Source organism: Macaca fascicularis, chromosome 1, assembly GCF_037993035.2.
Source record: "Macaca fascicularis isolate 582-1 chromosome 1, T2T-MFA8v1.1".
NCBI classification, from domain to species: Eukaryota; Metazoa; Chordata; class Mammalia; order Primates; family Cercopithecidae; genus Macaca; species Macaca fascicularis.
Genome location: NC_088375.1, coordinates 181,592,858 through 181,618,568, shown reverse-complemented (window position 1 = coordinate 181,618,568; position 25,711 = coordinate 181,592,858). Strand labels below are relative to the sequence as shown.

General features: G+C 56.1%; 1 protein-coding gene across 6 annotated transcripts; it reads left to right on the top strand.

The window, feature by feature from the left end:
- Positions 1–1,429: 1,429 nt before the first annotated feature.
- Positions 1,430–25,485, top strand: PODN (podocan). Of its 6 annotated transcripts, none has more exons than XR_012420068.1 (11): positions 1,430–1,587; positions 9,945–10,311; positions 11,668–11,761; positions 14,720–14,784; positions 15,969–16,078; positions 17,297–17,453; positions 17,670–17,785; positions 18,345–19,002; positions 20,678–20,861; positions 21,972–22,182; positions 24,501–25,485. XR_012420068.1 is itself a non-coding variant. In XM_045370870.2 (11 exons), the coding sequence occupies exons 2-10, from the start codon at positions 10,000–10,002 to the stop codon at positions 22,153–22,155; spliced, it is 1,845 nt and encodes a 614-aa protein (XP_045226805.2). In that variant the 5' UTR covers positions 1,430–1,495; positions 9,945–9,999; the 3' UTR covers positions 22,156–22,182; positions 24,501–25,485. The 6 variants fall into 6 exon arrangements, 4 of the variants coding, with proteins under 4 accessions (XP_045226805.2, XP_045226789.2, XP_005543392.3 ...); XM_045370870.2 differs by having other exon boundaries at positions 1,430–1,495; positions 20,713–20,861; XM_045370854.2 differs by having other exon boundaries at positions 20,713–20,861.
- Positions 25,486–25,711: the final 226 nt, after the last annotated feature.

Below are 25,711 nucleotides of genomic sequence, written 5' to 3'. Positions count from 1 at the left end.
ATATCTTCCTCACAGGGTTAGGATGATTTAAATGTTTTAAGGATTTAGGATGCTGCCTGTCACTTATTGGGCACCCAATATGTGCTGGCTCTCATTGTCCTAAAAATTTTAGTTCATAAGTATTCAAGCTAGTAGAATGCTGTCCTTTTAGCTCTACTTGAATCTAGGCTCAATGTTCAGGAGAAGACACGAGATGCATCTCTGTGTTGGTCCAGGTCCAATTCTGTGAATCATACCAACTCTTGTAAGTTTGAGCTCTGAAAGGACTGGAATTTGAGGCCAAAGAAGGCAAAATATTTTCCCTCCCCATTCTTGCTAAGTGCTTGAGTTATTGGTGTAATGGAAACAGACAGTCCTGGGTTCAAATCCGGGCTCTACATTTGCCTGCTCAAGTTACCTGCCTGTTTCCATCATGGGAAGAATTTGGGCTGTGGAGAAGGGTAAACCTGGGTTCAAAACCCCAGCTCTGCCAGTGAATGGGCATTTTACTCAGTCAAGTATCCTTTCTGAGGCCATCTCTTTTCTATAAAGTGGAGCAGCAGCAGTTCTTCCTTTGCAGAGTTGTGAAGCAGAGCATCATGCATGTGGTATAAGCAGGGCATCATGCATGTGGTATAAGCAGGGCATCATGCATATGGTATAAGCAGGACGTCATGCATGTGGTATAAGCAGAGCGTCATGCATATGGTATAAGCAGAGCGTCATGCATATGGTATAAGCAGGGTGTCATGCATGTGGTATAAGCAGGGCGTCATGCATGTGGTATAAGCGGGCGTCATGCATGTGGTATAAGCAGAGGCTGCCATGGGGGTGCCAGCCAGTGAAAGGTCTGGAGCTGCTTTACAGGGGCCATTCATTCATTCATTCATTCAGGGTAAGGTTGAGCAAGAGGTCCCACGTGTGACTTATGTATCCTTCTCCCTCTCCAGTGGGAGGGCAGCCAGGTGAGGCAGGTGTGGGTGCCCTGCCCACAGGCCAGAGCAGGTAAGGGGAAGAGGCTTGCTACACAGTGGAGGTGCCAAGTACCACCTAAGCCCAGCCCCATTGCCTGTTCCACCGCCGAAGCCCCTGGCGCCAAACAGTGTTGCTTCAGCTGGTAGTAGTTAATGCTCCTTTACTTGGAAACATTTGCAGCTCCTGGGAGCAATATGGTGGCGTGAGGTCTCACTGTTCACCCGCCCTGTTTCTCTGTGACTGGGATCTGCATGCCCCCGACTCCGGCCCAGTTTACCATTCTTCAAGGCTCACCAGGCTGTGGGCCCAGGGCCAACAGGGATGGGAGTGGAGGGTGGGGTGGAGCGTGGGGAACTTTTCCGGGAAGAGGCCCAGCAGGGTCTTGGCTGACGGCCCCATTAGCCACGGCCCAGGACCCCAGGGTGGGAGAGTGAACGGAAAGGTACTCGTGCCTGGAGCGGTTGCAACATCCTCTGTAATGAGGCAGATACAGCTCAGAGGCACTGGCTCGAAGGACCCCTCTTCCCAGCCCTCCTTTCAGGTGTGGGGCCTAAAGGGGGTCCAGTTCCAGTGCGGAAGGCTGGGAACTAGGAAGCGTCGTGGACTAGACAGCCCGCCTTCCCGGTCTCCCGGGTAGGGGTTCGGGGGGGCGTGGTGCGGCGGCCGGGGCTAAGAGGGGTCGGTGAGACTGCTCTGCCTCCCCGCAAAGTGGGGCCAGGCCAAGTCCCGCGCGGGTAGGGGGCAGGCCTTCTCCTGCCCGCGCCTGGGGGGACCCTACGCCTGTGTCCGAAGGAGGCCGGCGTCCAGCAGATGCTCGCGGGGGGGTGGGGAGTGGGGGAGGGGGGCGGGAGAGAGGCGGGGAGGAGAAAACCCACAACAAAACTTGCGTCGCGGAGCGCCCTGCTTGACTTGAATGGAAGGAGCCCGAGCCCGCGGAGCGCAGCTGAGCCTGGGGGAGCGCGTTCGGCCGGCTGGGCGCGGCTCGGCGCCGGGGCGCAGCAGGTACAGGGCTCTGGCGGCCAGGGTGGGCCGGGGGTCCAGGGGCTGAGCCCGGGCAGCGCACTCAGACTTCCCCGCCTCTCCGGATGGCTCCAGCAGCTGCCTGGGGCGGAGCCGCCGCATCTCACCCCCTCTGTAGGACCCTGCACTGAGGGCACGGCCGGAGATCTCCTCCTCTGGAGTGCGACCCCTGCGCAGTCAGGACCCAGGCAGGGGCCTTCTCCTCTCTGAGCAGAGGCAGGTCCCCGTCCCCAGGCCCCTCCCGCTGCGCACATCTGGAAAGAATCTGAGGGCGGATGGGGGCGGGGGCTGGAGTGGGAGGACTCCGGCGGGCGACAGGGAATGTGGGGGGCAGGTGGAACTGTGTAGGGGCGGGGACCCCTGTCAGGAGAGCCTGGGCCCGGAGTAGCCCGCGTCTTTCCACGTTGACTCATCAGGCCCCCTAGCGAGTCCAACCTCCACCTCTTTACAGATAGAGAAACTGAGGCCCGGAGAGGGGCAGAGATCTGGCCTCCAGGGCGCGTCGGCCGCCGGGTGGGTCCCCTCCGGGGCTCGGCTTCCCCGGCCACTGTGCCTTCACAGCTTAGTGCCAACCACTGGCGGCCTGGAGTCCGTCTGTCTGTCTACTCGGCTGCTTCCCAGCCGGTACAACTGGACGGAGGAGGGGGTGGGGGTCCGCGAAGCGCTAGGAGCGAGGTCCGCGCCTTTCTGCGAATGCAGCGGAAGCCCCAGGTTCCAGGTCTCCGAGCCACAGCCCGGCCTGGGGCGGGGGATGAGATCGTGGCGTTGGAATACCTGACGTGCCGTCAGGTGGAAGAGGAGGTGGTGGCGGGGCGGCGAGGCTCCTGGCAGCCTCGGGGGCTGGGGTTAGGAGAGGGAGCAGCCTCGGGGGCTGGGGTTAGGAGAGGGAGCAGCCTCGGGGGCTGGGGTTAGGAGAGGGAGCAGGGTTAGGAGAGGAGCAGGCGCGGCAGCAAGAGGCGAGCACCCTGGCCCGGGTGCGCGCGGCACTGACTGACCTGGTCCGGGAGGCGCGGAGGATGCGCCCCCAGCGCTTGGGGTGAATTACTGACCTGTCTGCCCTTGGATTACCGGCTGGCCAGGGAAGGGGAAGCTGTGGTCTGCTCCGCTCCAAGAGGCGCCACTGGTGTGAACCGGGAGAGCCCCTGGGTGGTCCCGTCCCCTATCCCTCCTTTGTATAGAAACCTTCCACAGTGGGAAGGCAGCGGTGAGGCAGGAGGGCTCATGGTGAGCAAGGAGGCTGGCTGGTCTGCAGGTGCACAGCATTCCGAGGTAGGTCACTCAGAAGAGCCTGGGGACTGCCCTGGGAAAGACCCGTGGGGACTGGTCTGGGGGTTCTGCTCCCTCATGTCCACTCTTAGGGCCCAGGACCCAGTCTACTCTAGCCTCGAGTGCAAGTTAAGAAGTGTCAGAGTCACACGACTGTGTTTCGTGTCATCTGTGAGCGCACACTTTATCTCTTCTGCCTGAGTCTAGGGTAAGGGATTACTAATGGTGGCACTTTTAGGCTTGGTGTAGTCATACATGAAAGTGCTGATCGTGTCCTGCTTGGAACCCTTAATGAGTCCCTGTCACCAACACTAGCATGGTTGTGGAGGCCCTTGGCCACCTAGGCCTCCCACCCTGTTGACCCTTCCTTAAACACACATCCCTCTCCTCTAGCCCCGCCCCTGCCTTTTGATCACACCCTGCCTCTGCTTAGAGGGCTGTTTCTCCCACTTTGTCCACTTGGAGAACTCCTGCTCAGTCTTCAAGGCCAACTCAAGCCTCTGGGCAGGAGTCAGAAGACCCACATTTTACTCTTGGCCTTGGCTTTCACACACTAATTTGCAAACTGGGGGAGTCAGAGCAGATCATATTGCAGATCTCAAGATCCTTTCCAACTCTGCCTTTCACAAAGTCATTCATTCAGCAAACATTTCCCCAGCATCCACTCCAGGCTTGGGGAGACAGGGCAGGCTCAGCTGAGACTTGAAGGATAAAGCCGGCCAAGGTTGCTGTGGAAGCACCCAGAAACACCCTAACCCAGCCAAGGCGGCAGGAGAGGCCTCCCTGAGCGGGAGCATTTGAGCAGGAGCTTTTTAGGGATGGGCAACAATGCCAGCCCTTTTTGCTTGAGCTCCAAATCTGCAGAATGGGAAGACAAACATGTTGTCCCAGGATTTCTATTAGAGTCAATAAGATGCAGCTGTTTGGGGCCCAGCACCGAGCAGGTGGGCAGTCGATTTGTAAGGAATTTGAGTATAGAAGGAAGGTAGTGCTGGGGGCTGAGGATCTGCCTCTTGATTTGGGTCTCCCTTTCCCTTCCTTCTTCTAGTCCTACCTTAACCTCACACTTTGGGCCTTGAGGTTTGGTTCCCTGGTGGGGGTTGGAGGAGACGGTGGGTCCCACTTACTTTCTCAGTAACAGTAACCCCTGCTATGTCACACCTACTTGGTGCCAGCGGTGACAGGCTGAGCCTGCTATTTCATTTAATTCTCACAAGTAGCTCCCAACTCCATTTCTTAGACTAGTAAACTGAAGCTCGGAGCGGTAAAGTGACTCATCCAGGCTTACACAGCAGTCAGAATTGGAACCCATGCCCTTCTGTCTCTAAAGCTCTCCACATGAGAAACACTGCTGGCTGAGCTGCCCCTCTGTCCAGGGGTCTGAGTTCTTCCTCACCAGGTGGACTTCAAACTCCTGGAGACCAGGGGGCTCCCCTGCTCTTCCCCACACACCTCCCACACGGCTGGATACACAGAAGGGGCCTTAGGGGGCTTATCTTGCTCCATTCTTAGAAGAGCAAGGCGGGGTACAGTGGCTCACGCCTATAATCCCAGCACTTTGGGAGGCCGAGGCAGGAGGCCAGAAGTTCAAGAACAGGCTGGGCAACATAGTGAGACCCCATTTCTAAAAATAAAAAATTAGCCAGGTGCCAGGTGTGGTGGCACATGCCTATAATTTCAGCTACTCGGGAGGCTGAGGTGGGAGGATCACTTGAGCCCAGGAGCCCAAGGCTGCGTTAGCTGTGATTGTGCTACTGCAGTCCAGCCTGGGTAACAGAGTGAGACTCTGTCTCAAAAAAAAACAAAAAAAACAAAAAAAACAAAAAACCACAAGCAGGAAAATTTAGATGCAGATGGGTCAGTGGTATGGCCAAGGTCACACAGCAAGTAGGGCTGGACCTGCCCAGGACCTCACAGCCCTGAGAGTGGCTGGCCAAGCTGGAGGGACCACTCTCCATGCCCTGTCTGTCCTTCCTACCTCTCCCTCCATTCCTGCAGTCCAGCACCTCTCTCTCTGCCAGGGTCAGGCCCCCTTAGCCCTCACCCATCCCAATTGCACAGCCTCACGTCCACCCTGTGTCACGCTCCTGCCCTTCAGTGGTCCTCATCTTCCAATGATAAGGCTCACACTCCCTAACCTGGCCTTCACATCTCTCCTTCGTGGCCTGGGCTTGTTGTGGCAACTGTGCCCGTTTGTATCACTCCCAGTCCCTATCCCCCACCAGACACCCCACAGGCACTTGGCTAATTTGTACCCCGCCTTGCTCTTCTAAGAATGGAGCAAGATAAGCCCCCTAAGGCCCCTTCTGTGTATCCAGCCATGTGGGAGGTGTGTGGGGAAGGGCAGGGGAGCTCCCTGGTCTCCAGGAGTTTGAAGTCCACCTGGTGAGGAAGAACTCAGACCCCTGGACAGAGGGGCAGCTCAGCCAGCCGTGAGTGTTTCTCATGTGGAGAGCTTTAGAGACAGAAGGGCATGGGTTCCAACTCTGACTGCTGTGTAAGCCTGGATGAGTCACTTTACCGCTCCGAGCCTCTGTTTACTAGTCTAAGAAATGGAGTTGGGAGCTACTTGTGAGAATTAAATGAAATAGCAGTCTCGTGAGTGTGAACTGTCTTGCCTCTGGGCCTTTGCACACACTGACCCCCTTGCCTGTATGACCCTTTCCCTTTTGCCTGGTAGTCATCCCTTAGAATGGGATTATAATACTCAGCTTATGCATAAAGCTGCAGACCAGCACTGTCCAGTAGAAATATAATGTGAGCCATAAATGCAAGTCACATATGCAATGCAACATTTTCTAGAGGGGCCATTTTTTTTTTCTTTTTTGAGACAGGGTCTCACTCTGTTACCCAAGCTAGAGTGCGGGGGTGTGATCACGGCTCACTGCAGCCTCAACCTCCTAGGCTCAGGTGATCTTCCTGCCTCAGCCTCCTGAGTAGCTGAGACTACAGGTGCATGCCACCTCACCTGGCTAATTTTTTGTATTTTTTGGAGAGACGAGGTTTCACCATCTTGCCCAGGCTGGTCTCAAACTCCTGGGCTCAAGTGATCTACCTGTCTCAGCCTCCCAAAGTGCTGGGATTTCAGGCATGACCCACCTTGTCTAGCCAGAAGCCACATTTTAAAAAGTAAAATGAAACTGGTAACATTTATTTCACCTGTTCAAAATATTATCATGTAATCAATATAACAATAAATGGGATTTGATGTCATTAATATTAATATTAATGAGGCATCCTACATTATTTTTTGTACTACGTCTTTGAAATCCACGGACACCACATTTTACACTTGCATCTCTATGTGGACCAGCCACATTTCAAGTACCCAGTAGCCACGTGTGGCCAGTGGCTAATGGAGTGGCCAGTGCAGCTGTGGCTCTCTGAAGGGCAGAAGCCACGCTGAGTCTTCTGTCTGGGTCCCCTGCTCCCCGTCATGCTTGGCCTAGGGGAGAGCAGCGTAGCATTGTTGATGTGATGTGGGCTGGGAGCTCAGCTTTGCCACTTAACAGCTGTTCACTGGCTGACCCCACTGGGCCTCAGCTCCCTGAGTTGTAAAGTGGTGATGATAACATTTTCAGTATGGTGCACAATGTTAATATAAATTCAATATTTTTATGGATACAGTTTACAGATTTTTACAGACACCAAACAGAAGGCGAGGAGGCAGAACAGCCTGCCTGGTGCGTGTACAGGATATGTGAGACCAGAGTTCCTTCCCCTGGATTCTTCTCCTTGGCCTTCTGCCCTGATTGAATTTGGGGCCTGGGCCTGTGCCCACACTCCCGCTCTCAGAACACCAGACTGCAGTGGGGTCAGATGGGCAAGGGGCTGCCTGCCGGCTGTTGAGCTGGCTGTGGAGTTTATAATGTGCTGCGGGAATGATGGTCTGTAGACCGGTGTTGGGGCAGGGGGCAGGGGCAGCAGGGGTGTGGCGGAGCCAGCATAGGGCTGGGCTGCTGTGGGTGCCACTTGCTGCTACCGACTGATCCCTGGAGCCTGGAAGCTGCAGGTGTGCCGGGCTCCCTGGTTCTTTGCTGGGCCGGTGGCTGAGACCTGAGTCTCCATAAACCATGTGGATCTGTAGGGTCAAGCAAGCCTGGCTGCCACCCCTCCTGTCTCCTCTAGGACCTCCTACTCCTTGGGACCCCTTTTATGCTGCCCCACCCACCCCCAGTCTGGGTGGGGAGTAGTTGTTGGTACCAAGGTCTGCTGCCCCCTCCAGATGGAGGACAAGGATCTTTTCCACCTCACCTGTGTCCCAGTGCCCAGTACAGGCCCAGGCACCATGGGCCCTTACTTCAGATAACTGGCTGAGCCACCAAGTGAGGCAAAGTGGTATCTGAAATCCCACAGCCACCACAGGGCAGCAGGAACTCAGAGGCAGCTACAATGTCTGCAACATCTTCTGGGAGGAGGTGGGCCTGGGATTGGGTCAGAAAGCACACACGAAGGGCCAGGCGAAGTGACTCATTCCTGTAATCTCAGCATTTTGGGAGGATCACTTGAGGTCATGAGTTTGAGACCACCTGGGCAACATAGAGAGACCCCATCTCTACATAAAATTTAAAAATTTGGCTGGCATGGTGGTATACCCCTGTAGTCCCAGTTGCTTGAGAGGCTGAGGCTGGAGGATCATTTCAGCCCAGCAGCTCAGGTTACAGTGAGCTATGATTGCACCACTGCACTCCAGCCTAGGTGACAGAGTGAGGTCTTGTCTTAAAAAAAAAAAAGCCCAGCAAGATCTACAAGATCTAGACAAGGGAAGGAAAAGGAGCAGGAGCAGAGGATTCTGGAGTGAGCAGTGGTGTGGCAGGGGTGCAGACCATGCGCATGGAACAGACAATTAGTGAGTGGCAGGAAAAGCTAACGTTTATTGAGCACTTACTATGTGCAGTACATGCATTTCACTGACCCCTCATGGTCTTCCCACAAGGAGAGTGTTGTTATCATACCCAAGGATGGGGGAGAAAGCTGAGGTTTAGACAATTATAGTCACATAAGAGCCAGAGCTGAGGCCAGAGCAAAGGTTGCAGCTGTGGCCGCTAGCTCCAGACATTAACATCATTGTCAAGCTCCCCCGTTTACAAAACCCTCCTAGGCCCAGGGTCTTGCCAGACCCTTCTAGCTGCTTTATGGTCATGGTTTCTGATCTGGTGGTGGGGAGAGAGGCTCAGCCTGAGCCAGGACTTGTGGCCACTCAGCTCAGGAGTGAATGTCCCTCGTGCTGGAGGCATCCCCAGCAGGTCCTTGCCGCCGTCCCTGCTGCTCACTTAGTGCCACATGTTCCTATGCGTGATTGCTGCAGTGGTGACAGCAGCTCCTCATCACCTAATAGCATCACCTTATCACCTCATCACCTAAAAGCCAGGTGCTTTGCGTCTTATCTTACTCCACAGAAGCTGTGTGTTTAGATGTATTATCTGCATTGTACAGACAAGGAAACTGAGGCTCAGCAAGTCAGAGGTGGGACTCAAACTGGGATTTGTGGGACCTGAGAGTCAGTGAACCTGAGCTACCAGCATGTCTTATCACAGCCCAGAGATGTCTGAGTCCCTGTAAAGAGAACCCAGGAACCCACCAGGAGCCAAGCCTACGCCACGGGACTGCTGGGACAATGACATCTTCCAGCACCTTCCTCTGTGGGCCTGAGATCATCCCCTGTGCCCCGTCCTTGCTGGACCCGGGGGCCATGCCTGGGAGTGGTCTCTGGCAGGTGGCAGTGGTCACTGAGCACATCAAGCCCTGGTGAGGGCAGCTGAGGGGATACACATCAGGAATGGGACTTGGGAGGCCATGAGGGCAGCAGCAGCTGTAGTCACTGATGTTTTCTCTGTGCCTGGCTCTGGGCTTGACCTATGTCCAGACACAGAGAGTTGCTCACAGCTCTCTGTGGGAAGAACACACCTTTGCTATTCAAAACCCAACCCAGCTAATGCTAAGCTCTGGGTGAACGCAGTCACGGGGAGCCCCAGGGCATCACAGTGTCCTGCTGCTCCTCCTCTTCCCATGTTCATAGCACTGAAGTTGGTTCCTAGAAAAGAAAATGCTGATTGCACAAGAGAGAGGAAGGGCATTCTAGGCAGAAGGAACAGCATGTGCAAAGGCCTGGAGGGAGGAGCTATCCCATAGTCCTGTAGAACTGGGGGCAGGCCTGGAGGGAGGAGCTATCCCATAGTCCTGCAGAACTGGGGGCAGGCCTGGAGGGAGGAGCTATCCCATAGTCCTGTAGAACTGGGGGCAGTTAAGGGGACAGTTGGAAGAGAGTCAGGACCAAGTCAGGAGGACCTGAGAATGGCAAGCTGGAGAGCCGGGACGCACCTTGCCGGTGCTGGCTTACCATGGCCTGTGGCTGCTGGAGGAGGCACGGGGTCTTCCCACACCACCAGTGCCAGGATAGCAAGGGCTCAGCACAGTCCAGCTCGTGTCTCAGCTTCCCCTTCTAGGAAATAGGGGTACAGACTCCTTAGGGTCAAGCCTGCTGCATGAAGGCTGCAGAAGGTTTTGCAGACCTGCCAGAGGACAGGGCTTTACCTGGTCCCCGGCCTCTGGAGGGCAGCCTGGTGGGGGTTGGGCAGGTGCGGAGGGTGGCAGTCAGTCATCGGCTGGGCTCTGAAGACGGCCCAGAGTGGGCCCTGCTTTGTGCTCAGGAGGGCCCTGTCATGACTTTCAAGGGCCCCAATTGTGTCCACTGTATCTCACAGGTTCCGTCAGCCCTGGCGCCCAGGCGCATCTGACTCGGCACCCCCTGCAGGCACCATGGCCCAGAGCCGGGCGCTGCTGCTCCTGCTGCTGCTGCCGCCACAGCTGCACCTGGGACCTGTGCTTGCCATGAGAGCCCCAGGATTTGGTCGAAGCGGCGGCCACAGCCTGAGCCCTGAAGAGAACGAATTTGCGGAGGAGGAGCCCGTGCTGGTCCTGAGCCCTGAGGAGCCTGGGCCTGGCCCAGCCGCGATCAGCTGTCCCCGAGACTGTGCCTGTTCCCAGGAGGGCGTCGTGGACTGTGGCGGCATCGACCTGCGTGAGTTCCCGGGGGACCTGCCTGAACACACCAGCCACCTGTCTCTGCAGGTGAGGTCCGCGTTGCACCCGTGGTCACGGGGCTGCCCACACACCCTTGGCTCCCATCCCAGAACCCCGACGTTCCCAGCAACCTGTTCACCAGAACCTCCAGTATGTGCGGCTCTCCACTCCCAACCACAGGGTCAGATTCCTGGGGCCCTGGCTGCACCAGGTGACACCCCTCCTGATGTCCCAGTCACGGAGCACTGTGTTAGTACAATAAAACCCCCTTTGCTCACTTAGCGTCCGGGCTGGGCCAAGTGGAGCCAGGCTCTGTCTGAAAATGGACGCAGACTTGCCTAGCAGCTGACCCTCTGAATGCACAGCCACCGTTACAAGGCCAGGAAACCCCAGAGCAATGTAGACCTGACAGAATACTGTGGGGCCTCCTAGGATGGAGTGCTGTCTCCAGCCAAGGGGCAGGCTAGAATTTGGAACCTTGAGAGGTGGGACACAGTGTCCAGACTGGGAGCACCGTGGAGTGCAGGCGCACCCATCCTCGCCTTGTGTGACCCAGCAGCCCTTGGGAGATGGAGGGGCTGCGGCACCCATTCCCAGAGGCGATCAGGCCAGGTGCGGGAGAGTGACTTGCCTTCCGTCATCCACACTGGTGGGTCTGAGCTGGCAGCTGTGGTAGCCCAAGGCCAGGGCAGCCACTGAGAGAAAGGGCCATGCTGAGCACAGCTCTTACTGTCGCTTTCTTTGCTCTTTCATCCACACACCAGCTCTCTCAAGCGCCTGCACTGGGCCTGTGGTCCTGTGTGGGGGCTGCGCATGGAGGCAGGGCTCGGGGTTCCCTGCCCTTTGGGTGCTTATAGTCAGTGGGCGAGGCAGAGACTTAAACAGATAGAGGCACCAGATGGAAATGGAAGGACTGTGTGTGGGGCCCAGAGCAGCCTCCTAATCCAGCCCCAACCCAATCCAGGAAGGCTTCTGGAGGAGGTGGTACCTGCCCCAGCTTTCCATGTGTTCCAAGGGGAAAGGGGGACTGCAGGGCCAAGGAGGGGAAGGAAAAGTGGTTTCTGACTTGGGGAGCAGCTGTGGCTGCCTGTCACGAAGTGGGAAGGCTCCAGGAGCAGGTCTGGAGGAGATAGCATGTCGAGTTTGAACTGCCCATAGATGTCCGTGTGTGGGCTCCCTGAAGGCAGGACCCACACAACTGTTGTGGTCACTGCTGTGCCCCAGAGCCCATATCCAGACCTGGCCCAGAGCTGGCACTGGGGGTCTGCTGCCATGGGGGAGAATTCCAAGGGAGGCACCCAGCAGGTGGACTGGATTCTAGGACTGGAGCTACGGGTGACGAATGGAGTCCAGGGCACACCCCACTAGGCTGATGCTGCCTCCTCGCAACCCCCTACCCCCTAGAACAACCAGCTGGAAAAGATCTACCCTGAGGAGCTCTCCCGGCTGCACCGGCTGGAGACGCTGAACCTGCAGAACAACCGCCTGACTTCCCGAGGTGAGGGGCCGCCCAGAGCCCAGGGTCAGGGACACTGAGTGGGGCCTTGGGGGCCTGAACAATGCTGGGTGCCCGGGGGAGAGCTTGGCCCTGTGGATCTTGGGGTGTGGATGGAAGAGAGCAGGCCCGGGCCGGGCTAGCAGTGGGGCTGCATGAGAACCAGCTCCACACGGGCAAGGGGCTCCCTCTTCTTGCCTGAATACCACACGGGTATTTTTCTTCTTCTTCTTCTTCTTCTTTTTTTTGACATAGTCACTTACTTTAATAACAATACATATACCATGTTATCACCATGGAATGTAAATTCCGGTTAGACAAGAGAATTTCACAAGTGTAATAACATTCTGTACATGAAAGTTTGTGTATACTGTCTGGCCAAACCAGCATGCTCATAAGTCATTCATCAATTCCATTACAAGTCATTTGTTTAGTTAAATGTTTATAATTCTTAAGGAGAAAATAAGCAACACACACATTTTTAAAGTGTTCACTTACCTTTGCATGAGTTAAAATACATGATTCTATTTCAAGATGACATTTCAAAATGATTCTAATACAACAGCAGCAAAAATATAATTCTGCAATTACAAAAGAACTAAACTAGAATCCATAAGTTATTTTCATGTTTACAATTGTGATTCTTTAATAAATATTATTACTGTGCAATTCTATCGCAAGCTTTCTAAATTTGGTTTAAACACACACATAGGTAATATCAGTTGTGGGAGGCTTTACAAGTTATATTCCATGCACTTTTGGACAGAGTTCTAAAAGAGCCAGCCAGTCCACAAGACAGATAGAAAAAAGGTAAATTAACTGGGGAAAATAGGACCCTTATATAACATCCAAAACATGAGATTCTGTAGCAAACTGGGAATACGTCAGGGTTACCTGGACAACCCCGGTGCCCTCCCATCCTTGTGTCTCCAACCCTTTCTACTCCTTGCACTTGAGACTCAAAGGTCTGCCTGCCTCCTTGACATTTCCCCTAGACGTCCCTGTCTTCTTTACAACTAATTTCATCTGAACAGTTTAAGAAAGTGGACATCATCAAGTGCATTCAGGTGACGTGTTTCAAGATGTCTAACTAGGCCAGGTGTGGTGGCTCACGCCTGTAATCCCAGCACTTTGGGAGGCCAAGGCAGGTGGAACACCTGAGGTCAGGAGGTCGAGACCAGCCTGGCCAACATGGTGAAACCCTGTTTCTATTAAAAATACAAAAAATTATCCTGGCGTGCTGACGAGTGCTTACTCAGCAGCCTCCGAGCTACTCAGGAGGCTGAGGCAGGAAAATCATTTGAACCCAGGAGGTGGAGGGTGCAGTGAGCTGAGATCTTGCTGTTGCACTCCAGTCTGGGCAATAAAAGCGAGGCTCCATCTCAAAAAAAAAAAAAAAGAAAGAAAGAAAAAAGCTGTCTAACTAAAACAAGCTCCTCCAACAAGACCAAGAGAGCCTCTCTCCTTCTAAAGCTTAGGATTTGCCCAGAATTCCTGATACATGGACTAGCCCATACCAACAGTCATGGCTCCTACAACAAAGCCTTGGGTTGCCACATGCATGTGGATCAGATGAAGGGACATTTTCATATTTCCCCTGCTCTTCAGTTTGTGTAATCCTTATGCAACAATGGCTGCAAAGTCTGCCATTCCAATGGGACACATGGTGCCTCTAGCTTTCTGAAGAAGTTTGGATCCCTGATCTTCATTATGTGAAAACTGGGAACCTCTGTGTCTGTTGACATAGTGATTGCTTGAAGAATCTCTCTAGAGTGAGAAAACCTCTTACACGCCAACCAGCTTCTGATCCCTCCTGTGCGCCCCAGGCGGGTGTTTCTAAGACCTGGGGGATGCACAGGAGAGAGGCTTCAGAGAAGCTGAGCTTCTGGAACCTTGTGGCAGGTTCTTCGGTTCCGAGGGCCTTTAGGACCCAAGAGTTGTAGAGTCCTCATATTTTAAAAAGATTTTGTTTTTCCTGATCATGAAAATAACATCTGATTGGGATAGAAACTTTGTAAAATAAAATGGAAAGAGAAAATTTCTCCTAATTTTGCCACTTGGAATTAACTACTATTGACATTTTGGTGTATTTGTTTCCATTTTTTAAAAGGCAGCTTTCTTGAAGTATCATTTATATACCATAAGATTTACCCAATTCCAAGGTACAATTGGCTGAGTTGTAGTTAGTGGGGCAGCCATCACCACAGTCCGGTGGTCTTTTTTCCTTTGTGTTTTAAACTCGTGGCTGAACACATGCTATGATATCACAGCCTGCTCTGCGTCTTTTAGCCGTCAGCTCGGCCGCCTCTCTCGCGTTGCTAAAGCCTCTCGTTGACCGTCATCTTACACAGCGGCAGCAGGGTGTTCCGTGGAGAGACATGCCAGTTTATATAACTGTTCCCTCTTGTTAGATAGTGGGTGAGGTCCAGCATCTGGGGGTCTTGGAGCCGGGAAACGAGGGTCAGAGGCCAGCCTGGCAGGGCTCCCGGCAGCAGCCGAGTCCTGACTCATCTGCCAGATGGAGCTGGGGTGAGCCAGGTGGTGAGGAGGCCCAGAGCCGCAGCCCCACCCTGTGTGGAGCCATTCCCGGCCCAGCCCACCTGCCTGTGGACGGGGCTCTGACCTTCTGGGGCTCTCCCAGAGGGGAGCACTTCTTCCTGGCAGAAAAGGGTCAGGCTGGGTGCTCTGCTGCTGGCCTGACCTCTCAGGGCTCATCCCCGCTCAGAGTGAGGAGTCAGTCCCTCAGTAGACAGTAACTGCCTGCTCCTCTGAGCCTGGGCTCATGTGAGCAAGGAGAAAGAACAGGGCTGGGCGGGCCCCGCCAACTGCTTGGGAGGGGATCTGAGCTGCCTTTGCCTCCCCAGTCCTGGCAGGCGGCTGGTGGAGGAGGGTGGGTGCTTGCTATGCTTCCCTGTAGCGTCTCCTTCATCCAGGGCTCTGACCGATGCCTGTCCTTTGAAGGGCTCCCAGAGAAGGCGTTTGAGCATCTGACCAACCTCAATTACCTGTACTTGGCCAATAACAAGGTGAGGGGCTCGAGGCAGGGTGGGGGGTATGCTGCCCTGTCCTCCAGGCACTGTCTTCCCTGAGTTCCATGAACTTTCACCAGGGCCTTTCTGGACTGGCTGCTGGGTCCCTGTTGCTGCTCAGACATGGCCCCGGGTTGGAGGTGGGGAAGACATGGACCCCATGCCTATAACTCAGGGCATCAGAGTGTGTCAGGTCATGAAGACAGAAGCCAAGGCCCACAGGAGTGTAGAGGGGGAAGAGCTTGTCCCCACTGGGGAAGTCATACCTAGAGGGCTTCCTGGAGGAGATGGCATTTGAGCAGGGGCATGGAGGGTAATAGGATTCTAGGCAGGGGCCCCAGGGTAGGGGGGGCACTGCAGTACAAGGAATGTCATGAGTGAAGGCACAAAGGTATTCATGTTCCAAATATTTGGTATGCTCCAGAGCGCTGTCCCAGCCCCTCCTCCCTCTCCACTCTCTGGAGGTTACCTCCCAGACTCCGTCTCCCATCTGCATCATGGCCATGTCCAGTGGCTGTCTCCAACCCTTTCTACTCCTTGGACTTGAGACTCAGAGATCTGCCTGCCTCCTTGACATTTCCCCTAGACGTCCAGTGGAAGGAAGCTACAGCTTCCCGCCCATAGTCCCCAGACCCAGTCCTCCTCTGTCTTCCCAGCTTTGTAAGGGGCATCTCCAACCACCTACGACCCCACTGGTCCAAGCCACAAATGGTGCCTCTGGGCCCTGAGCTTCCTCACCATGTCTAATCCCATTGAGGTCCTCAGCTCTTACCGCACTGACCCCCATTCCTCACCTGGACACTTGCCTCCTCACTTGCCCCCGATTCTTGGAGCAGCCAGAGCAACCTTAAAGTCACACCTATCACTTCTCGGCCTTTTGGCTAAGATCAGGTATAAAAGTCACACCCGCCTCTACCTCTTATCCACTCGGGATGAACCCAGGAGGACGGGCAGGGCAGGGGACAAGTCCTGAGGGCCTTGAATGCCAAGCTGAGTGCTGAGGAGATCCAGAGAGGTTTGGGTTTTGTTTCTGCAGGGGGTGGGACAGGTTTCAATTTGAGAAAGATGGCCTGGTTGCAGGGAGACACAGTGAAGGGGACCCGGTGGTGAGCAGACAGTGGGACCCACAGCTGGCCTCTGCTCCTCCATTGCTCTTTCGGCCCCAACTCTTCCCTTCCCAGCTGACCTTGGCACCCCGCTTCCTGCCAAACGCCCTGATCAGTGTGGACTTTGCTGCCAACTATCTCACCAAGATCTATGGGCTCACCTTTGGCCAGAAGCCAAACTTGAGGTCAGAGGTCGGGGGTGGTCTGGGCTTGGGCTGGGGCAAGGGGAGGGGCTGAGGCGGAGGCGGCCATCCTGTGTGAGGCAGAGACAGGCCTGGAAGGAGGCCCTGTGCTCAGGGCTGTGGTGAAGGGACACCCAGGGGCCCTAACAGAGGAGGACAACTTGGGCCAGGAGGCGAGGACAGAGAGTGTGGTCTACAGGAATTGTGGGGAACCAGTGAGGATATCCCCACTTTCCCAACCCTGGGGGGAGGGGAGCATCTTTCAACAGGCAGAACTGCCCTTCACTGAGCTGCACTAGGAGGAGCGACCGCCCCGCGGCATAGGTGTGAGAGAGAGCAGGGTGGTGCTGGTGGGGTGGGGGGCTGCTGGGGAGCCGCCCCCAGGACAGTTTGGGGGCTGGACAACCCCAGTGCCCTTCCGTCCCTGCGTCTGCCGTCTCACTGACTCTCTCCATCTGTCTGAGGACCCCAGGGCCACTGTGCATGGCCCCATCCCACAGATGGAGGTGCAAGAGAGCCCACACAGCAAAACTGAGCTGTGTCTGTCACAGATGACCCTTGTTCCTTATCTTCCCTCCTTCTAGTATGTTGGCTCCACGAAGGCAGGTTCTGTCTCATTGGTCGTGTCCACTGTTATGCCCTCAGTCTAGAACAGCTCTGGCATCTTGTATATCTATTTATTTATATACCTCATATATGTATATGTATATATCTATATTTAATATATTATATTACATAATATATTCACTATATTTGCTGAATGGATGAGGGTCACCTCCTCTGAGACAGACCCTATGCTGGCACTAGGGCCAAAGAGGCAGGCAGAGATAGGCCCTGTGTTTAGGAAGTCCTAGGAACTCAGAGCCAGGCTGCATGGGGTTGACAGGCAGGGATGAATGGGCCGCAAGTCAGGCAAGGACTCCAGGGCTGAAAGGGTCAGGGGTCCACTGAGACCTTGAAAGGTGTGGGGGAGCCTCTGCCAGGGGTCAGGAAATCCTATTTCTCCCACTAGCTTATGGGACCACCTGTGGTGGGGCACGGCCTCCTTCTGGTCCTTAGTTCCGTTGGCTGTGTAGGCAACATCTGAGGTCCTTCTGACTCTCTACTCTTGAGTTTGGATGGAAGGAGAGCAGCCTGGGCAAGGGTTTGGAGGCTCACCAGGTGAGCTGGCACAGGGCCTAGGGAGCCCAGCTGGGTGAGGACCTGTGCCTTGACCCGCAGGTCTGTGTACCTGCACAACAACAAGCTGGCGGACGCCGGGCTGCCGGACAACATGTTCAACGGCTCCAGCAACGTCGAGGTCCTCATCCTGTCCAGCAACTTCCTGCGCCACGTGCCCAAGCACCTGCCGCCTGCCCTGTACAAGCTGCACCTCAAGGTGGGCAGGGGAGAAGTAAGGAGGGGCACAGCAGACCCCACAGCCAGGGCACTGGGGCGGGGGCCTGCAGGGGAAGAGCTCAGGCCCACATGGGCACAGGTGCCCACATGGGTCCCTTCCTGGTGGCTTCCCAGACTCCTCTCCACACCTCATCCCGAGGCCCTGACCTTGCCCTCAGTCCTCCTCACACTCTCCTCCCTTCCCTTCATCCCCCAGAACAACAAGCTGGAGAAGATTCCCCCAGGGGCCTTCAGCGAGCTGAGCAGCCTGCGCGAGCTGTACCTGCAGAACAACTACCTGACTGACGAGGGTCTGGACAATGAGACCTTCTGGTGAGTCCTTGTCTCACCAGGTCCTTGGCGTGACCACGGGACCCGGGAAGCTCCTTCAGGGCCAACCACCCAGCCCAGCCCCTCACACACGTCCCCTGCCCACCTTCCCTGGAGAAGGAACTTTAAGCCTTGTGCCTCTGTTGACATTTCTGTCCCTGGGAACAAGAACTATGCAGAAGTAAGGCCTTCCGAGATTCCAGTGAGATAAAGAAGCATTGGCAGAGGCTGGCTTCTTGGTACGAAATATAGACTTGGGCATTCTTGTTGAAGGCAAATACATTTTCATTTTTATAAGGGATCAAGGTAGCCATAAAAGGCTATCAAAAGGTTAAACAGTGGTCTTCAAGTAAGCTCCTGTGTGTCAGAAAATGCCGGATCCTTCCTACACCAGAATATCATTGAGTCAACCCGAGGAGCGAGGACTGAGGGCCCACAGTCAGTGAGCGGCAGAGCTGGGAGGAGCTAGTGGCAATTCCCCAGCCGCTTCTCTTGGGAATCGTGGTGGAAACGAGCACAATGTGGGCTCCTGCCAACCGTCTTAATTCCCTCCCTGCCCCAGGAAGCTCTCCAGCCTGGAGTACCTGGATCTGTCCAGCAACAACCTGTCTCGGGTCCCAGCTGGGCTGCCGCGCAGCCTGGTGCTGCTGCACTTGGAGAAGAACGCAATCCGGAGCGTGGACGCGGATGTGCTGACCCCCATCCGCAGCCTGGAGTACCTGCTGCTGCACAGCAACCAGCTGCAGGCGCAGGGCATCCACCCGCGGGCCTTCCAGGGCCTCAAGCGGCTGCACACGGTGCACCTGTACAACAACGCGCTGGAGCGCGTGCCCAGCGGCCTGCCTCGCCGCGTGCGCACCCTCATGATCCTGCACAACCAGATCACAGGCATCGGCCGCGAAGACTTTGCCACCACCTACTTCCTGGAGGAGCTCAACCTCAGCTACAACCGCATCACCAGCCCGCAGGTGCACCGCGACGCCTTCCGCAAGCTGCGCCTGCTGCGCTCGCTGGACCTGTCGGGCAACCGGCTGCACACGCTGCCACCTGGGCTGCCTCGAAATGTCCATGTGCTGAAGGTCAAGCGCAATGAGCTGGCTGCCCTGGCACGAGGGGCACTGGCGGGCATGGCCCAGCTGCGTGAGCTGTACCTCACCAGCAACCGACTGCGCAGCCGGGCCCTGGGCCCCCGCGCCTGGGTGGACCTTGCCCATCTGCAGGTAAGCGGAAGGGAGGATGCTGGGCCATGTCCATGGAGGGGGGTACTGGCATGGCTGCCCTGAGCCCACCTGTCTGAAGGGTGAGGAGAAGGGCTGGGTGGTAAGGGAGGTTCCGCTGGTATGGCCAGACTGAGCTCATTCACCTTCAGGTATCTGTGGGGATGCTGGCTAGGGCGAAGCTAGGCCTTAGGGGAGGCAGGAGGTGGGGTCAGGCAGAGGGTGTGGCTGGCGTGCTAGGGTGAGCCCAGCCCACCTGCAGGTACAAGAGTGAGGGGCAGAGTACAGCTGCTATGGCCAAGCTGAGCTCACCACCTGCAGATACAGGTTTGAGAAGGGCTGTGGAGGCAAGGAAGGTCATGGCTGTAGGTAGGGGCCCCAGGCTCAGGGGGACCAGGGGCCAGTTTAGGTGGTATGTATGGGAGAGTCAAGCTCACCCCTTTGCAGGCACAGGAGTAGGTGTGTGGAGAAGTCTGGGCCTTGGGATGGGAGGTAGAGGGGCCAGCTTGAGCTGTGGGCCCACCTCACCAGTCTGCAGAGGGCTGGAGGTGGGGATCTACTCATGCTTTCTGGGGCTGGCCAGTCGATGTGGCTGCTGTGACCACATGGTCAGAATTAGGCAGGGATGCCTGGGCACATAGTTCACTTTGGTAACAAAACCCCCAACTCAACCAGTGTGGGTGAAAGAGAAATCCACTCTGTACGCTGGCTCATGCCTGAATCTCAGCAGTTAGAGAGGCCGAGGCAGGAGGATCACTTGAGCCCAGGAGTTCAAGGCCTGCCCGGGCAACATAGTGAGACCTGGTCTCTACAAAAAAATAAATTAAAAAAAAAATTAGCCCGGTGCAGTGGCATGCACCTGTATTCCCACTTACCCTGGGAGGCTGAGGTGGGAGGATCACTTGAGCCTAGGGAAAATAGAGCTGGCAGTGACCTATGATCGCACTACTGCACTCAATCCTGGACGACAGAGCGAGACCCTGTCTCAAATTAAAAAAAAAAAAAAAAAAAAGGAAACTCATCAGAGAACCTGGGCGGGAAGGTGGGGTGCTTCCAGGTTAGGGGCCGCCCAGTGGCTTCAGCAGCTCCCTGTGGGAACCCACTTCCCTGACTGTCCTCCCCTGGATGCCAGGCATGTGATGATTGGAGAACGGCCTGGGGCCTGGCTGTTGTGCTGGGGTCACTGTGGGTCTTACGCCCTTGCTCCTGGCCTCTGTACATGTGGCCCCTGAGGTCCATAAATGAGCAGTCCCACCCGAGCACCTGCCACGGCCCCATCCAGGGCCAGTGGGGCGAGATTCAGAGTCTGGAGGAGCCCTGGGCTCTGCCCATTTGAGATCTTTGGGAATGACAAAGTCTAATGGGAATGACAAGTGTGTCAGGAGGTAGGACTGTGACACCCAAACGTCTTGGCTGTGAGTTTATGTGGGAAGGCACAAGAAGCTGGGTAGGACATTCATCAATTAGAATACTGGTTTGGAGTCAGGCACACCCGGCTACAGCCTTTTACGGGTTATGTGATCTTGGAAAGATCACTGAACCTCTCTGAGCCTCTATTTCCCAATCTGGTAAGTGGGGATAGTTATAGACACCCCCTCCTCCACACAGGGTTGTTGTTAGATTTAGATAGGCTGGGGACTTGGTGGGAGTTTTGTAAGCTGTTAAGTGCTTTGCACAGGTGGGAGTCCCTGACTCCCTTGGTCGCCCCTGCAGCTGCTGGACATCGCCGGGAATCAGCTCACAGAGATCCCCGAGGGGCTCCCCGAGTCACTTGAGTACCTATACCTGCAGAACAACAAGATTAGTGCGGTGCCCGCCAATGCCTTCGACTCCACACCCAACCTCAAGGGAATCTTTCTCAGGTAGGAGGCCACTCGAGGCCCTGTACACACCCCCGTGGGGTCTGCCCCAGCTCCAGCGGGACAGCTGATTCACGTGGGAACAGCTTGGCTCCACTGCTGACTGTGTAACCACAGCTCAGCTCTCAAGGGTGGGGACAGTCTGGCCAGGCCTGATGTGGTTCCTAGGTTTGTCAAAGGGCTTTGGAAGCGTTAGAAACCAGTGCTCACGGGTGTTGTGAATGTTACTGTGGCAGAAAGGATGCCGGACAGCGTCTTCCTGGTTTGCAGCTGAGAGCGCTGAGGCCCTGAGAGCGCAGGTGACTGCTGTGTCTGCAGTCATCCAGGCTAGGCCCGGGCCTCACACTCAGGGATAGATGTTCAGGTCCTCCCTGGGTTCTGGGGCTAAGAGATGGAGATTTGGAATGATTCAAGGGATGCAGCTCCCTGAGGATATGAGGGGCTTCCATCCAGCAGAGCCAGGATGGTTCTTCCCAGCACTTCCCATAATCCCTGACCCCAAATCAGAGAGAAGGAGACAGGGCAGAGAAGAGCAGTGTGTGCTCCCAGGAGCTTAGTTGCCCAGAAGGCCCAGGGCTTGATGACATCAGGATGGCTTGACATGTGCCTCAGGCATCTGCAGGGGAGCTGAAGCACAGAGAGTGAGGAGCCTGAGATCAGAGCCACAGCCTCCACCTTCCCACCCCTGAGTGTGGCCCTGGCCCGGCTCAGCGCTGGCCTTGCCTGTGTGCCACTCCACATCAGGCACTGTGGTGACCCCTGGCTACCGCGGCCCAGGAGCCTCAGGCCTTGGGGTTAATGCCAGGGATGGCATAGAGACAGCCCCCAAAGATGTGGCTTCCAAAATAACAGTGAGACTGTGTGCAGAGACAGACCCCTCACTTTGCAGAGACTGGCCCAGTGCCAGTCCCACCCCAAGCTGCGGCTGCCCTGACCAGCCTGTACCTTCCATCATGCACCGTGCTCTCAGGCCCTGGCCTTTCCCGCCTGCTGCACCACTTTCCAGGAGGGCCGTTCCCTCCCCTGTTACCTTCTGGAGAGGCCAGTTCGGGGAAGGGAGGGTTCCTTGGGGGTTGGGCTCCTGGCACTGACTCCGCCTTGACGCTCCCACAGGTTTAACAAGCTGGCTGTGGGCTCCGTGGTGGACAGCGCCTTCCGGAGGCTGAAGCACCTGCAGGTCTTGGACATTGAAGGCAACTTTGAGTTTGGTGACGTTTCCAAGGACCGTGGCCGCTTGGGGAAGGAAAAGGAGGAGGAGGAAGAGGAGGAGGAGGAAGAGGAAGAGGAAACAAGATAGTGACAAGGTGACCCAGATGTGACCTAGGTATGTGGCCTGTGTGGGGCAGCACACACTTCTGGTCACTGCTCTTTCCCCTTTCTGATCCCGATATAGGGGTCTTTCCGTCCATTCTTCACCCTCCGGCCTCTGCTTCATCTGCCCATTTAGCAAATTTATAAGAGCACTTGGGATGTACCAGGCCCTGAGTGAAAGATTGACGCCTACGGGAGGCCCACACCTTCCAGAAGATTCTCACCCAGGGTGTGGGTGCTGTCAAGGGAGTGCCCGGGGGGCACTGAACATGTGGGTCTGGGCTCAGGAGTGAGGTCTGGTCTGGAGAGAGGGCTCCAGGCATTGTCAGCCTTGAAACAATCACTGAAGCTGCAGGGAGCTGGGGAAGCTTGCCATGAAAGAGTGAGTGAGGCGGGCAGGCAACGTGGGAGAGGAGACTGAGACAGAGAAGTTAGGAAAAGAGGTAGGAAAACCCCAGACTGCCATGGCCAGAGGGCGTTTGCACATGTATGTAACACAGTGCACATGCACACAAATGCACACGGATGCACCAACACACATACATTCATGTGCACGCACGTCTCAACATGTACTCACATCCACAAACCATGCACAGGCAGAATACACACACCACACTCATGCACACGGACACACATACACGCTTGTACTCCATGACATACTTGCAGGCCTAGACTATGTACATACTTGCACACACATGTGTACATGCATGTGAGTACATGCACACAAAACACCCATACGTACCCACACACGCAGGCCCTTACGTACACACCTGCCTGCCCACACGTACACATGATGCGTGCATGCACAGGCCTGTCTAGAAGTGGGGGTCTTGGCTGTGTCAGTGCTGCTGAGGGGTTGAGGGGGCTGAGCATTGTGGAGTGCCCACTGGATTTTTCCACCTGGAGGTTGTCTGTGACTTTGTAGCCACAGGGGAAGCTGGGGTGCGGAGAGTGGCTGGAAAGGAAGTGGGTCCAGGCACTGCAGACAAGTCTTTTGAGAAGTTTGGCTGTGAGAGATGAGAGAGGGCAGAGGTGGGAATGGGGTGTGAGGTTCAGGAAGCGCTCATTTTCTGAGCCTCACAGGAAGCAAAGGCCTCTCGAGGGAAGCCCTGTGTAAGGGGCTCTGGGAAGATGCCCCAACGCACACACGCATCTTCCACACGCATCCTCTTAATGGAAGGGGCCGGCTCGGGTGCTGGTGGGAAGAGACTGGCCTGGAGGGGGAGTTACCGATGTAGGAAAGAGCTGACTGTGAGGGCCCCCGTGGGAATGATAGAAGTTGCTGGCTTTAGCAGGAGGGACAGAGGGCAGGGTGGCTGCTGTCACAGGTAGGTTGGTAGCTTGGTGGCCGGATGTGAAGCCATGTCAGCCGGATGCCTCCAGTCTTCCGTTTTCTCTGTGCAGCAGGGAGGTGCTCCGCAGACCACAGGTATGGAGAAGACGGACAGGTGGATCCACCCACAGCTGGGTTTTCAGCCAAGAGTTCAGGACAGGAGGGCAAGGAACAAGGGAGTGTGTTGGCTGGAGGCTGGCTGCAGGCGTGGGTCCCGGGATCAGGCTGGGTAAGGAAGGAGGTGCAGACAGGAGGGCTGGTGGGCAGGGACTCAGAGAAGGATGTTGGAGAGGAGCCAGGAACGATGGTGTGGTCTGAGGAGAGAGGAGAGGTGGTGACGAGTGAGCCAGGCTGGGGGTCACAAGGCCAGGGCGTAGCTGTGGGAGGGGCTGCTGGGCCACTGTTGAGTGTTGACTGAAGTAGGGCCTGGGGCAAAGAGGAACCAGAGGGGGCTGTTGAGGGCCACTTGGGTGGGTGACAGAGGGAGCCGGGAGAGGGGCGCAAGTTGATGGCGAGAGAAGAGTGTACACAGGGGTGGGTATCCACACGTGTGGAGGGACTGGCAAGAGGCTGAGCTTGGGGGTCACCTTCCTCAGCTCCCAGAGCCCGGGAGTATGAAGGTGGAGCCGTTCTCTGAGGCATTGTCCTCACACAGAGTTGGGGTTGGCGACAAGATGACGGGCCATTCAGTGAGGACACCACAGCCCTCATGAGAGGGGCTATGGAGTCCTGGGGTGGGTGAGAATCTGCCCCATCTCAGGTCAATGGAGTGGGGCTCTGGGAGAGGCCCCGGGGAGTGGCTGGTGGGACCCAAGGGCCTTGTGGCATGAGCACCCCACTGGTTTTGGGCTCCCAGGGCCCACGCTCCCTCCCTCCTCACAGTAGCCTGGCCTGTCCAAAGCCCCTCCAGCAGGGCTCCCACAGCAGGCCCCCCTCAGGCTGCTTGGGGTGGCGGGTTTGCCCTGAGCTAGCCCCTGACTCTCTTACTTGTTCTGCAGGACGATGAACTGCCGGACTCCTTTCTGCAGCACACGCCGGTGCGCTGAGCCCCCTACTCGGCTGTGCTCACACAGACACACCCAGCTGGACACACGGGCATCCCACATGACACAGGCCGACAGTCTCATATCCCCACCCCTTCCCGCAGCATGTCCCACGACCAGACACGTGCACACACGTCACACCCTCACACACCCAGCTCAGCCACACACAGCCCGTTACACACTGCCCTCCAAACCACCACAGTCTCTGCCACACACCCACTACCACTGCCACACCCTCTGAATCATGCAGGGAAGGGTCTGCCCCTGCCCTAGCACACACAGGCACCCACTCCCTCCCCCTGCTGACATGTGTATGTGTGTGTACACACCACGCACACACATGCACAAGTCATATGCAAACAGCCCTCCAAAGCCTATGCCACAGACAGCTCTTGCCCCAGCCAGAATCAGCCACAGCAGCTCGCCGTCTGCCCTGTCCATCTGTCCGTCCGTTCCCTGGAGAAGACACAAGGGTATCTCCATGCTCTGTGGCCAGGTGCCTGCCACCCTCTGGAACTCACAAGAGCTGGCTTTTATTCCTTTCGCACCCTTTGGGGACAGGAGCCTTCAGGACTGCTGGCCTGGCCTGGCCCATCCTGCTCCTCCAGGTGCTGGGCAGTCACTCTGCTAAGAGTCCTTCCCTGCCACGCCCTGGCAGGACACAGGCACTTTTCCAATGGGTAAGCCCAGCGGAGGCAGGACGGGAGAGCCCCTTGGGTGCTGCTGGGCCTTGGAGCAGGAGTGAAGCAGAGGCGATGGGGCTGGGCTGAGCCAGGGAGGAAGGGCCCAGCTGCACCTAGGAGACACCTTTATTCTTCAGGCCCGTGGGGGAAGTTCCGGATGCCTTTATTTTTTATTCTTTTCTAAGGAAAAAAATGATAAAAATCTCAAAGCTGATTTTTCTTGTTATAGAAAAACTAATATAAAAGCATTATCCCTATCCCTGCAGCCTGTGGCTATGTCTGTGCGTGCTTCCTGCCAGGTGCTGGGCTGGTGCCAGGTGGAGGGGGCAGGATACAAGCCCCTCAGCGCCCCGGCCAGACCAGCAGGCATCAGTGGAAAGTTCAGTTCTTGGGGCCCGCAGAGTAGCTGCATGGGCAGGCATCCCGGGAGAAGAGGGCATAGCCCCCGGTGATGGGGCCTGGAGGTGTGTGCAGATGGCCCAC

What these genes read in the sequence shown, in the direction of transcription:
- PODN (XM_045370854.2), top strand. Translation starts at nt 1,433, where the DNA reads ATGAGGCAGATACAGCTCAGAGGCACTGGCTCGAAGGACCCCTCTTCC. An exon ending in CTGGACAATGAGACCTTCTG is followed by an intron (nt 17,786 to 18,344) that starts GTGAGTCCTTGT and finishes TCCCTGCCCCAG; the next exon opens with GAAGCTCTCCAGCCTGGAGT. An exon ending in CTCAAGGGAATCTTTCTCAG is followed by an intron (nt 20,862 to 21,971) that starts GTAGGAGGCCAC and finishes ACGCTCCCACAG; the next exon opens with GTTTAACAAGCTGGCTGTGG.